Raw genomic sequence first — 14,013 nt, 5'->3', positions numbered from 1 at the left:
TATAAAATATTATTAGTAATTAATTAATTGATTATAAAATACAAAAATTACTGATCCTAACAATTTTCATATATATATATATATGTATGGTGAGTGGGATAGATCAATTAGAGAGGAGAATATAGGGCTTTAGAAAGGCAGAAAAAGCAATATTGTTTGGTTGGAGAGAAGTGTGTGGGTTTAATTATAGTTTTAAAAAGTGAAAACTTTTGCCTAATTATATATCGCTATTTGTTAATTAATGTGACTTGTTTATTAAATCGGGTTCATTAAGGTTTCGTTACACATTTGGATTGTTTGGCTTTCTACTTTGTTTAATTGTGACACGTGTGGAGGATTTGAGGCCATTGCTGTTGGGTGCAATATTATATTTTTAAGTGCTTACGAGTGTATATATAAATATTATAACAGCAGTTCATTACTTTGATTGAATAGGTCAATTATGTTTATCTCTTAACCGTAATATTTGTAACTCTGTTACTAGATGGCTAACGTATCTCGGTTTTTGTGGTAACTAATTAAGCTAATGGTGCGGGTATTAGATAGAGAAGTATTGTGATCCACATTCATCGATAAAATCACACAACAAATAGCCTAAAGTTCTCTACTAATACATGGTTCTCAATTGGCTGGACTTGGTAAGTAATAAGGGTTGGTTTGATAAAATTAAAAGTTTATATATTTTTGTTAATAATTTTAAAAGAATTAATAATTAAATTAATTTTTAAAAGATAAAATATTTTTTAAATTTATTTTAATATATTTTTTAATTAAATTAGTTTTTTAAATACTACAAATTAATTAAATTTGTTTTTTAATTATTCTATCCACACTTTTTTTTATCAAAGCACTCACTTTTCGTTAATGATTGATGATATAAAATATTAACTAATAGTATATATGATACTTAATATGTCCAATTAGATGATAATCAAATATGTTTATAAAAATTTATTAATCTAGCCGTTAAAAATTTTTGAAAGACAAATTTAAAGAATGTCTTATCTTTTAGAGACTAATTTGACTATTGATCCGTTTTTAAAAGTTATGAATGGTTTTAAAAATATATAAATAAAATTTTTTAAAATTGTCTTATATTTATCAAAATTAAAAAATCTAATATAACATCATACATTAGTTAATATCTAAATTTAATTCTTATATTAATGTCTATTATAATATTTTTTAATTTTAAAAATTATTTTATCAGTAGTAATAGTGATAAAAACTTAAAAAGTGTGTGAACAACATATATATGTGCCACAGAATTTCTTCACCTAATGAGTTTTTACATACAACAAATAGAATTTAAATCTCCAATATATATTTTAGTAGATTAATAAATTAATCACTAAATATATACCTTGCATAAATTGATATGATAAATCATACCTATTAATTCGCTTAATCGCCATTAATAAAGAATGGCCCAAAGAATTATGAATAATTATGAATAATTATTTTTTATTAATTATTTTTAAGTAATTTTTATTATAAAATTATATTTTATTTTTTAAAATTTAATATTTATAATTAAAAAATTATAATTTAATATTTAAATTTTAAAATTAAAAGATTGATTAATATTAACTTAAGAATAATTGATTTCTCAATTAAATTTTAGAAATATTTATGCTTTCACAAAATAACATTTATTTATGATGAAAAGTCATTTTGGTTTAATTAATATTAAAATTTCATTGTATCGATCTTTAAGTGGAATATAATCTACTACTCAAGTACACCATGACTACGAAGATTTTCTCTTGGCCCAATAAGCAATATATGAATGCCACCTTAAGTGCCACTCATTTCAAATGCTGGATACACATCATGAATTTTTCATTTATTTTTAACATGGATAATACTAATGGAACACCGAACACTTCACTCGTGGGTAAGATAATTACATGTGTCATTAGTCATTAATTACACACTAATTGGTTGGTGTTTTGATGACGTATGTTGGATAACCCACTTGCAGAGCATTTTGTCTTTGCTTTCCAATAGGCCCAAAAGTAAATATATAATTACTGAAATAATTACTGTGACTCTGTGAGATTTAAATATGCTTTAGTAAAACAATAGCTTTGGTAAATCCGTTGCATTTCTCAACCAGCAATAATGTGTGTGAGAAAATCTATAGTACAATTTTCATATCCTGCATGCACAGTAACACGGGATACGAAATACTAATACAGATACAAAACATACTGATGATATACAAATTTTAAAAATTTTTAAGATGAGAGCTAAATATATATAAAAAATATAAAGTATTTTTTAATAATATTTTAATATTTTAGTATTTTATTAAAATATAAGTTAATTTTTAATTATTTTAAAATTTTATATTAATTATATAAAATATTTTAAAATATTTTTATTTTAATAAATAATAATATATTATTTTTAAATTTATTTTAAAAATACATGTTAAGAATATGGTTGGATACACTGACAGGTAATGATATTTAAGTGTGTCTAAACGTATTTAAAATTTTTTTTTATTAAAACACGGTTAAATATAACAAGATACTAGAGGTAGCAAAACAGGTTGAACCCGTCGGACCGACCCGTCGAATTCACTAAAAAATGCATACGAGTTCGGATTTGGAACCCGTCAAACTAAAAAAATTCACCAAATCCACACCACCGAACTAAAAATTTTTATTTTTTATTTTATTAAATAAAAGAGTGACTACTACTACAAAATTAATAATTATATAATTCTCAAACACTTTTTTTCATTTTTCGTTTTTATTCTTTTTTGTTATTAACTTTATTTATTTATTTTATAATTTTGTATATATACTTAAATTATGTAATTTATTTTTTAAAATAAAGATAATTTTATTGACAAATATTATATATTTTTAATAATTTTATTGAAATTAAAAATTAAAAAAAAAGATAAAAAATTATATTATAATTTGATTATTTTTTATTTGTATTTAATTTTTTAATTATTATTTTTGGTTAATTTTAATGAATTTTATTTTTAAAAAAAAGTCAAGCGGACTAGTCCGGCCCGCTGTTCCATCAATCTGCCATAAAAGGGGGCAAACTAACATTTTAAACTCACCTTAGTTGGCGAGACGAACAGCCCTCCGCGTTTATAGTGCGCGCTTAGACGAACAGGCCGGTTCATTTTACCACCCTTATAAAAAATATTTGTCAGACAAATATCAATAAATATCGCATCCGATACAATAATTCATCAAAATATCCGTTATTCATAGTTGATATCAATATCAAGCCAATTATTGAAGCATTATATGTGATAAGAAAACAATGATGAATTCTTAATGGTAAGAATGGGCTAGAATTGCTTATTTTTATTTATTAATTTATTTTTTTAATTTAATAATTTAATAATATTTTTTTAGTTTATACTTTAAATATTAATAATTAATTATTAGCTAAAAATAATAAATTATACTCATCCTCATAATTCTTTTTCGTCTTTTATTTTTTAGTTTTTATCAATCATATTCAAAATTTCAGCGGATATCGTTCAGAGATAAATTTGTTGGTGCCTCAACAAGAAGAGTTTTGGAGGTTACTGATTCTCTTGATAAGGATAAGATGGCTACAGTAGTTGGTAAGTAAGGCGATTCGGAGATACCAACTGTGACGTTCACTGAAGAAGTAAAAGAGATATTAGCAGAACCCTACAAAGATGTCATCGTGATCAAAACTCACCTACTGAAGGATTGTCAATGGATTCTCGAGTACAAAAAGAGCTTGATAAAACTAGTGCAACAACAAACTTGGAGAACCAATCTCAACAGAAGAATGATGGTTCTGCGGCGAAATCCAAGAGAAGACACTTGAAGATAGGGGTCCATCAACGTGAGGTAGGATGATTGAACATTCCAATCATTTAATTTATTTTTATGGATTGTGACCATTTAAATATTATTAGTTGAAATGTAAGGGGTGTCAAATAAGAAGTCTCGGGTGCACTGTAGTTGGTACGAAAATTTCAACTAACTTTTTTTATTTTGGTGGAAACTCATATTGGGTTTGAAACTATGAAAATTTTTTGGGAGAGATTAGACTATTATCCTGTAGGGATTGTAGATGGTGTTGGATATAAGGGGAGAATTTGGTTCTTCTCTGCTAATTTAAATTTTCTTGTAAAATTCTTTAGGGTATGAATCAATGGGTAACTTTGAAAATTGATGGTGGTGGGAGAAGATGGATCTGCAGTGCGGTTTATGGCAGCCCTCAAGCCACTAATAGAGTAGAATTATGGAGTCATCTACTTGATATTGGTTTGTGCATTCAGGACCGTGGGTGGTAGTTGGGTATTTTAATGGTATTTTGAGTATTCATAAGGTGAAGGAGGTAATTTCTATTCGAATCGCAGTAGTATCTTTGCAAGTACTCTAGATTCTTGTGGTCTTTTTGATCTGACAATCTCTGAAAGACGGTTTACTTGGTTTCGTAAAATTCAAGGAAACAAAGAAATTGCAAAGATATTGGATAGAGCTTGCTGTACTACAGAATGGCGCCTTCTTTTTCCAGAAGCTTTTTTTGAAGTTCTCAGTCGTTCTCACTCTGATCATTGTCCCCTGCTTATCCAATGTCAATGAGTTCCTATCAAGAAAAGAAACCAGCCTTTTAGATTCCAAGCGGCATGGGAAACACATCCTGATTACAAGGTCATTGTTCAAAAATCTTGGGATAGTACAGACTTTGGCATCCATAGGAAGTTGCTCGGGTGATACGTGGTCAGAGGGTATTTTTGTCATCTTAGAGTTAAGGGACGGAATGATAATCTTGTCATATTCAAGGATATGAATTCTAGAAGAATTATGCCATGCCAGTCTTCGACATCAAGAAGACCAAGAGTCCGTCTCAAAAACAGTGGTGCTGAAAGGTCAACAATTCATAAGGCCCATTGGGCTAAGGCAGGACAACTAGAAGCCCAATAAAGCTTTTCAAATTCAATGGGAAGCATAATTTTTATTAATTTTCGAATTTTTAGTAATTTATTTTAATCTGTTTTGCTGTTAGAGTGTGCTGGAAGATATCATATTTGATATATAAAAGTGGGTATGAATGGCTATTGAAGAAGAAATTTGGTTGGAATGATAATAAAAATTAGCTTTGGCTTTGGCGCTTGAGAATATCGGAGAAGATAAAGTGTCTGCTCTGGCTTTGCCTCAACAATGGAATTTCCACAGCTAGTTACCGGTTTCAAAGAGGTCTTTCTACTTCTAATTTTTGTCAGAGATGTTATCTTGCTCTAGAGGATGTTAACCATTGTTTTAGGACTTGCCAAAAAACTCGTCAGATTTGGATTAGTTTAAACTTGGGAATGACCGCTGAGGACTCTAGTTTGAATTTTGTGTCTTGGATTCGTTCTAACCTCAACAAAAAAGAGTTTCTCTTTGCAGCGACTTTTTGGTGGATTTGGAGGGATAGGAATAATGACATCTTCCATCAAGATGATCCATGGAGTAAGGAAAAAATTGTTCACTTAGTTAAACATGTTGCTCGAGATTTCTCTGATGTTGTTACCACCCAAAAACATATTATTCCTTCCTCTTTGCAATATAACTGGGAATCACTTCCAATGAATGTCTGTAAAGTGAACTGCGATGCAAACGTTTTTGAAAATGAGCAATTAGCTGGCTTTGAATGTATTATAAGAGAGAGAATGGGAATTTGGATAAAAGGTCGTTCTGCAGTATACCTCTTTTTAGTGTTCCCTATTGTGAGCGTTATGCTATTTGGAGAGGGCTTGTTATGACTTGGGATTGCGAGTGTAAAGAGGTCATATGTGAAACTGATAATCTTAATGTGTTTCTTCTTATTTTGCAAGGCACAACCAGCATGATTAGGAATGACTTTGATATGCTTGGAGAGCTACTTTAATGCTCATCCAGTGCGCAGTAAACAGAGCGGCTGATTTAATGGCTAAGACTACTACTTTAAACAAGCAGGTGTACCTAGAGTGGTTACTGTCCCCTAATAATTTTGACATTATTATTAAAGAGAAATACTACTCTTTTTTTTGTCCTTTTTCTTTGTATTATGTTCCGTCACAAAAAAAATGGCCAAATTCAAATAATATGCTCTTTGATTTGTAACTATGCTATCTATAATTTTTTTTCTATAATAACTCATGTCAATTTCAATCTTCTATTTAAAAGATTTATTTATCACGTAAGAACAGAATACATTAACCTCCCATAAATTTGCTCTAATTAATTGTAATGATGGGCTCATTTTTAAGCATGCATATCTTTGCAACGGGTGGATCCGTGGCGCAATGGTAGCGCGTCTGACTCCAGATCAGAAGGTTGCGTGTTCGATTCACGTCGGGTTCAATTTATCGTCCACCAAGACTGCAATACGAGGCCCATATCATATGTGAAATTTGTAACTCCGAAAATTATACATAAAGCCCCTGTTTCATCCATATTTACCCCTTAATATGAAGCATTATTCTGCTCTGAAGTTATTATCGTTGTGACAAAAAGGACTCATTTAGTTACGACTTACGAAGGCAACCTGAAAGTGAAGGGATTCAAAAAATAAAGGCCGCAATTATATGTCTTTAAATATTTGACGTGGCACAAATATGTCTATCTTAACAAGAGCGTTATCATGTGAATATCAATCATTACAATATATATTGAATTTTAAGCGTTGCTGACGGGCTTAAACATTAATAATAATGCTATGTTTTCCCAAATGTTTGAAATTACCGATTGAAAAGACCAATTTTTATCTTTCAGATTGAACAAGTAAGTTGAACTCTAAAAAGGAGGCGTTTTAAGGAGTTTTGACATTTTGGAAAGTTAAACAAGGGTTCTAGTTTGGTTTTGAAAATAGAAGTTGGGGTTGGGGACTAACTTAGGGAAAGTAGTTACACAAGAATTGTGTTGCATATATGGAGAAAAAACCGTTGGGACAGGCTTGAAAAATTAACACATCAAAAGTGGAGAGAACCTCTAAGATTAGCCACCAGTAATATTATTATATTATTGTTTTGTGAATGTGACACTTGTCCCTTCTTAAAGCTTTAGTGTCTTGCTTCTCTTAAACTTAATTTGTATTAAATTATTAAGAAATTTAGAGCTGATGAATACGTAGACGATAAGAGTAGGCTACCAACCTAATATACCTTAACTTCCCTTTCTAACTCCCAACTTCTTTTACTTCTGTTGCTTGCATTCCTTTGTCTGAAATACCCAATTTACCCCCTCAAATTTAATTTGAATTTTTTATGTGCCTATGTTGCCCTTCAAGAACAAACATCAATGAATAGCATTATTAGCTTTTAGCTATAACTATCAGCAGTACTATATAGAGTGAACATGGTAAATTATACTATTATTATTGATCGAACGGGAAATTAATGAAGGATAAAAAATGACAAGAAATATATAATTTGTAATAACTCTTTAGTACATCAACAATCGCCATAATTATTTGTCCTCGTCCTCCTATTAACTAACCTACAACCAAGTCGAATTTGTAGATAAATTAGGTTTTATTGATTTCCAACATAATTTTGAGAGCTAGCTCAAATCGATTTCACTAGATTAATTGAAAATGAGCCATCAAACCAATTTATTTTAAAATAAAAATAAATCGTAATAAATTAATTAAACATTGAAAAATCAATCAAAAGATCATTTAATCGATTAAATTGATTTAATTTTCTAATAATTAATTAGTTTAAAATAACAAAATATAAAAAAATTTAAAAAACATATATATTTATATATAAATATATTATATTATTATCTCAGATTGAGTTAAATTCTTAATTCTTTAAATTTTTAAAGGGTCAAACCTAGAAGAAGGCAAAAGTGAAGTTTTAGGAAACTAGAGAGGGCATAGGTGGAATGAAGTGTGTTATTTAAAAGCGAAGGAAGAAGTGCCTCATTTCAAATGTGTGTTGGATCTCCATATTCCTATATATCTTTACGTAAACAAAAAACAAACACAAAACAAGAACCGCAAATTGAAGACGATGAGCTGCTGCATTGATATTATTCTTCGGTGCTGCTGCCACACCCTTATTTCTATGCTGATCCTGTTCCTCTTCATGGTTGGATCATCTAATGGAGAAGATATTAATAACAACCCTTTGTTTGAGTTTTCAAGCAGAGATGAAGTAGTGCAAATGAATGGCTATGGAGAGGAGAAGCTTTCCACTGTCCTCATCACTGGCTCCCTTAATTGTCAGCCCACTATTCCAGATCAATACCAACCTCATGCATGGCCAATACCAGGTACCCTTTACTTTCAATTAATCAAGTTTGTTTCTTATATTATATTCCACATTAATACATACATTATATATCAAATAAATAAGGTTATATATTAGGATCCTCCCGTCCTTACATATGTTTTTCGTTAAGTGAAAATTTATATACAATTGTCTTCGTTGATAGTTAAAAACTATTAGATAATTTGTCAGAAGTTTGTTATCTAACAATTCTCGATTATCAACTTCACATAAAAATAACTGCACATAAATTTTTATTACTTTTTCATTATTTTATATATTGATTGAATCAAATTAAGATGAAAAGAATAAGTATTACATAGATAGGGCGGATAAGGTTCTTCTTAGCTTGCTATCTACGGTTTAAAAAATGGAAATGGAAAAGAAAAAGAATAAGAAGAATTGAAGAAGAAGGACCGTTATACTATTATTTTCCATGATAGACGAATTCGGCAGTTGGTGTTCCATTGTTTGGTGACAAACAAAATAAAGGTCTTGATTTACCGCCAAGTTGGTAAAATTTCTACTTCGGGAAATTAACGATTTAAAGATAAAGCTTTTTGTTTCATGTTTACTGATGAATCGCATTGGAGAATATTATTATTATTATTATTATTGCTGGCTGCTGAGATGTCTATGATTGATTGCAATACAAATGAAAAAGAAATAAAGATATATGGTGCCATTTAATTTTGAATAATGCATGAAAAGCCAACAATCTAAGGGAAAATTCTCTATTGTTATTATTATCATGATAGTGGCATCAAGGGAAATAATTAATTAGTTAATTATAACTAATGAGAAACAGATATATAATAAAAAATAAAAGGTTATTTTAAAGTGATGATAAATTTCACTCCCAATAAAGTGTGGTGCTATACACTCAAAATGTTAATGATATACTTTTAAATATCAGATAAAGAATGAATAGTTTATGATTTTGTAAAATATAGATTAGTATTTCACTGTGTGTGTGTGGTCATTTTAGTAGTTGATTGCTTTTCATGATAGGTTCAGGCGTGCTAGATATAGTTGTTAAAGCTCTATAATTTAACTAATTAAATAATGTAATAATATAGTATGTATTGATGTCTCTAACAAAAAAAAAAAAAATAAGTAGTTGTACGTATATAGTATGTGTTGGGAATAAGACACCATTCCCCCTTGAGAAAACACCTTTGACAGAGAAATAAAATAGACACAATCACAACACAAGAATTTAACGTGGAAACTCCAATTACCGGAGAAAAAACCACGGCCGTTGTCAAATGACAACCAGAGAATATCACTATGTGAAAATTGTTACAACACATAGACTTCTTTCTCTCACCGGCACCCCAGTACACCCACACTCTCTCAAAGCAAATATCTAACTACACCTCACAACACTCTCTAATCAAAGAGTACAGAGAAAAAGAAAAATAAGATACAAGCTTAAAGTGTTTCTGACTGGTGCAAAAACAAATGGAGAACTTAGCCTCATATTTATAGCCTAGGCCACCCACTCCATTTGCCATCCTAAGCAACGTGGGACTAATTCAACCAAATCCTAACAATCTCCACCTTGATTGAAATAGTCACACATCTTCAGCTTCCATTGTCAACACCGACAATTCTTTGCTGCCATTGTCTATACCGACAATCATAGTTCAGAGAACTATCATACTCCACCATGAAAGTATACTCACTTGGAATTAGACCACTCCAAGCATTTCGCCTTGGTACAGATCGAAACCTTGCTGAAAATTCATGGTGCAACTTCCAAATTGGCTTTTCCTGGAAGTTCTTCAGCCATCGACCTAACTCCGCCACACACCTTGCATCTCAACGCCAACCAATGCCCGTGTGCAATTGTGGACCCGATTGTCACAACTTATCCTTATCCATGGCAGTGCGGTAATACCATGAGGATACTTCTTGTCTTCAACGCCTTGTGCAAACCTGATTGTATCAACACATCCTTGACTTGTACTTGCCACAAGCCAAAATTGATTCTTCCATCAAATTTCTCTATTTCAAGCTTCACAGCACTTGAATATCCTGACATTGTTACAACCGTATACTAGAATAGTATAACTCAACTGTAGACCGTGCACTAGGAAGGGTCCCCAGGAAAGAGAGGTGGGTCACAATGGACACACTTAAATATCAAGTCTTTCCTTAGCCAGAACTTTTTCCAAACTGCACTCTCACAGTGTCACACTGCCTTCCAGCAACAACAACAGCAACCAAAGATCAACCTCAAGCTACAGGACAAAATTCTTTTCTGATGTGGAAGGTCAGACTAGGCTGCAACCACAGAGCATACTAAGAATAAATCCCACCGAATCGAAGCTCTGATATCACTTTGTTGGGCCAACCGTGGGGAGCTCTCGACAATCGGGGAGATTCCGGGGAGGAATCAAGTGAGAGAACATAAGATGAGAAGACACCACATCTAACTCAAAACCTTAAGGTGTCAAGTTAATGGGTCTCTCATCTTATAAACTCATCACTCTTTCTTGCTTTCTTTGATGTGGGACTAACTTCGACACTCCTCACACTTGCAACACTAACAATCTCCCCCTCAAGTGTGAGCCTTCACATCAAGCATCAACTCCCCTCTAGCTCCTCCACCACCACGAGTATTCGTCCATCACACCGCCGCAAAACACCGCGGGACACCCCGCCCGGACCACCTTTGCCGGGAAGACTTTCGATGCTTCACCTTGAATACCCCTTAAAACCACCAGACCGATTAACCATCGGCTCTGATACCACTTGTTGGGAATAAGACACCATTCCCCCTTGAGAAAACACCTTTGACAGAGAAATAAAATAGACACAATTACAACACAAGAATTTAACGTGAAAACTCCAATTACCGGAGGAAAAACTACGGCCGTTGTCAAATGACAACCAGAGAATATCACTATGTGAAAATTGTTACACCACATAGACTTCTTTCTCTCACCGGCACCCCAGTACACCCACACTCTCTCAAAGCAAATATCTAACTACACCTCACAACACTCTCTAATCAAAGAGTACAGAGAAAAAGAAAAATCAGATACAAGCTTAAAGTGTTTCTGACTGGTGCAAAAACAAATGGAGAACTTAGCCTCATATTTATAGCCTAGGCCACCCACTCCATTTGCCATCCTAAGCAACGTGGGACTAATTCAACCAAATCCTAACAGTATGTTATATGTTATAACATAGATACTATTAACTATTAAGTTATTATTAACATGCTTGCTGCTAAGTGCTAAGAGAAAGAAGTGAAATAGTAATGATAAAGGGAGAGTCTTGTTACAATATTCCATTATTTTTTATCCGATTTGGTAAAATTTTTGTTTTATTTTATGTTTGGTAAATCAAAAAGATAAAATATTTAACTTATGTTTGTAGTTTTTAAAATAAATGGATGCTTTTAAAAGTAATTAAGAATTAATTTTTTAAAATTAACTTATGCTTATTAAAATTAAAATGTTTAATATAACTTCATACATTAATTAATATTTAAATTTAATTTTTATATTAATGTCTATTATATTATAAAGTATTTTTAATTTAATTTACTAAATATAAATACTGTAATTTATAAAAAGGTTATTTTTTAAAATTAACTTTTATGTTATTTTTAAAAATTAAGGCTTTAATATGCACCTTGCATATATATTTACATTTTATACGTCGTATGTCTATTTGTATTTTCGTTTTCCTTTATATTTATTGAATGCTACATTTTGCCAACTATGTTATATCTACCATGTTTAATAACGAAAAATGATATGGCACTCAATCTCAAATTAATTAAATAATAGCGTGCCAAGATATATCATCAAATATAGGGATAATCTTTAAAATTGAGAAGCTTTCATCTCGATCTTCATAAGATAATCATTACATGCCAGCAGTAAGTAAAATATGTAATTAAAAGAGATAATTCGTCAAAGACAATGGATAAAAAATAATAATATATGAACAACACATGCATGTTTTGCATTGAGGAGAAAAGAACACCTTCTGCTATATATTTGATTTTGATCAATGTCATGGACCCATAGCACATTATATTGCTGAATATATATAAAATATGAATTATCATATATTAATACCTCATAAAAGAGGTCAAAATCAAGTTATATATTGCAAGCCAGCCATATGACTTTTAAGTTGACAAGGATGGTAATAGCTAATAATAAGGCTCCTAAAATTTTTTTAAGAATAATCTTACGTAATTAGTAAATACTATTATTTTTAGTTAGTACTTAATTAATAATAATTTAAAAAATTTACTTAAAAAATATATAATTTATATTTATATTTACTAAAATTTTATAAATAGATTAATATAGTTTATATTTATATACTCCAAAAATTTTCATTTTTCAATACTTTAGTGGTTCAATAATTTTGTACGAACAAAAAATTGATTCTTTTAATTTTTTTTAACAATTGAATAAGTAAAGTGTGATCTCTCATTATTAATTTTATAAATAAGACTAAAAATAAATATAAAAAAAATAATAAAAAATTAAATATCACACTTTACACTCTCAATTTTTTTTGAACAATTAAGAGGATCCATTCTTGTACGGACATGTATCATCTTTCTCACCTATTTGATATTTTGATTGAATTATTTAATATAACGTGTATTTATTCATATTTTGGCGATCACCTGTATAACTTTACACGAAAACATACATCTATCTTTTAGTAAGTAGCTATCTATAATTTGTTAATGCTAATTCTAAGATTCATATATATGCAGGGGCTTCTGTGGCTGTGAACTGCCACAGCAATGGGAGGAAGCGGAGAGGCAGAACGGCGGCGGTAGCAGTAGGCGTGACGGATGAGTTTGGAGATTTCATGGTGGAGCTGCCTTCCTACTTGCACGCAATTCCTAACTTGGAAAAGATATGCAGAGTGAAAATAAATGAGATTCCAAAGGGATCAATGTGTGGTGTGATGAACAAGAGACAGAAGAAGAAGAAGCAACTCAGCCTCACTTCCTTTGGGAATGGCATCCGTACCTACTCTGCCGGAGACATTAGGCTCCATCACGCACCATTCAAACACAGCAATTGAAGCCTTCGTTATTACTTACTTATATTATAATCATTCACATTTATTATTTGCATTGTTATATTAGTAACTAGTAAGCTAAGAGAGAGCACCCTATAGGATGGCGCTTTAGTCACAGTTATTGGGTTGCATTGCATGTCTTTTACAAAACCCTCCCATACATGGTACAAAAATGGCACCCTTCTTGTTGTTGTTGTATTTGTAAAATATATATACGTGCCTGCCTCATATTTGAGATTTTTGTTTTTTTTTTAAAATATTTTGGTCTTGAAGAAAATTATAGTGTCCTAAAATTGTTCAACAAAGAAAAACTAGTTAATGGAGTATTCACCTTAATGAAGCACAAGAAGTTCAACTAACATTATTACGGCAGAGCACAGCTCAACCAAATAAAAAAAAAAGGGAAAAGTCTCGGAAGCTATTAATTTTTTAAAAAGTTGGTCAGTATTTAACTATAAAAAAATTAAATAATTCTATACTATTAGATTTAATTTCACACTATTAAAAATATTATTAATGATCAATTAATAGTTACAAAATACAAAAATTACTTATCCCTAACACTCCTATAAAAAAAACTAACAACTGAAAAGTTAGCGAGATTTTTGAAAGTCTTATAGTCAGCAACAACAAATCAAAGAAACGTTACTATAATATATAGGTATGTTAGTCTATATTTCACT

General features: G+C 30.7%; 1 protein-coding gene and 1 non-coding gene across 2 annotated transcripts; both read left to right on the top strand.

Moving 5' to 3' along the window:
• The first annotated feature begins 6,272 nt into the window (after nucleotides 1-6,272).
• On the top strand, nucleotides 6,273-6,344 carry TRNAW-CCA (transfer RNA tryptophan (anticodon CCA)). The gene has a single exon. It is a non-coding gene; the product is annotated as a tRNA-Trp (tRNA).
• Nucleotides 6,345-7,930: 1,586 nt separating this feature from the next.
• Nucleotides 7,931-13,607, top strand: LOC107467365 (uncharacterized). Its single transcript, XM_016086441.3, has 2 exons — nucleotides 7,931-8,261; nucleotides 13,017-13,607. Exons 1-2 carry the CDS (start codon nucleotides 8,000-8,002, stop codon nucleotides 13,331-13,333), a joined length of 579 nt encoding a protein of 192 aa, XP_015941927.1. The 5' UTR covers nucleotides 7,931-7,999; the 3' UTR covers nucleotides 13,334-13,607.
• The last annotated feature ends 406 nt before the right edge of the window (nucleotides 13,608-14,013 follow it).

Source organism: Arachis duranensis, chromosome 1 (genome assembly GCF_000817695.3).
Source record: "Arachis duranensis cultivar V14167 chromosome 1, aradu.V14167.gnm2.J7QH, whole genome shotgun sequence".
Classification (NCBI taxonomy): domain Eukaryota; kingdom Viridiplantae; phylum Streptophyta; class Magnoliopsida; order Fabales; family Fabaceae; genus Arachis; species Arachis duranensis.
The sequence above is the reverse complement of the archived record's forward strand: the minus strand, read 5'-3'. Positions and strand labels throughout refer to the sequence as shown.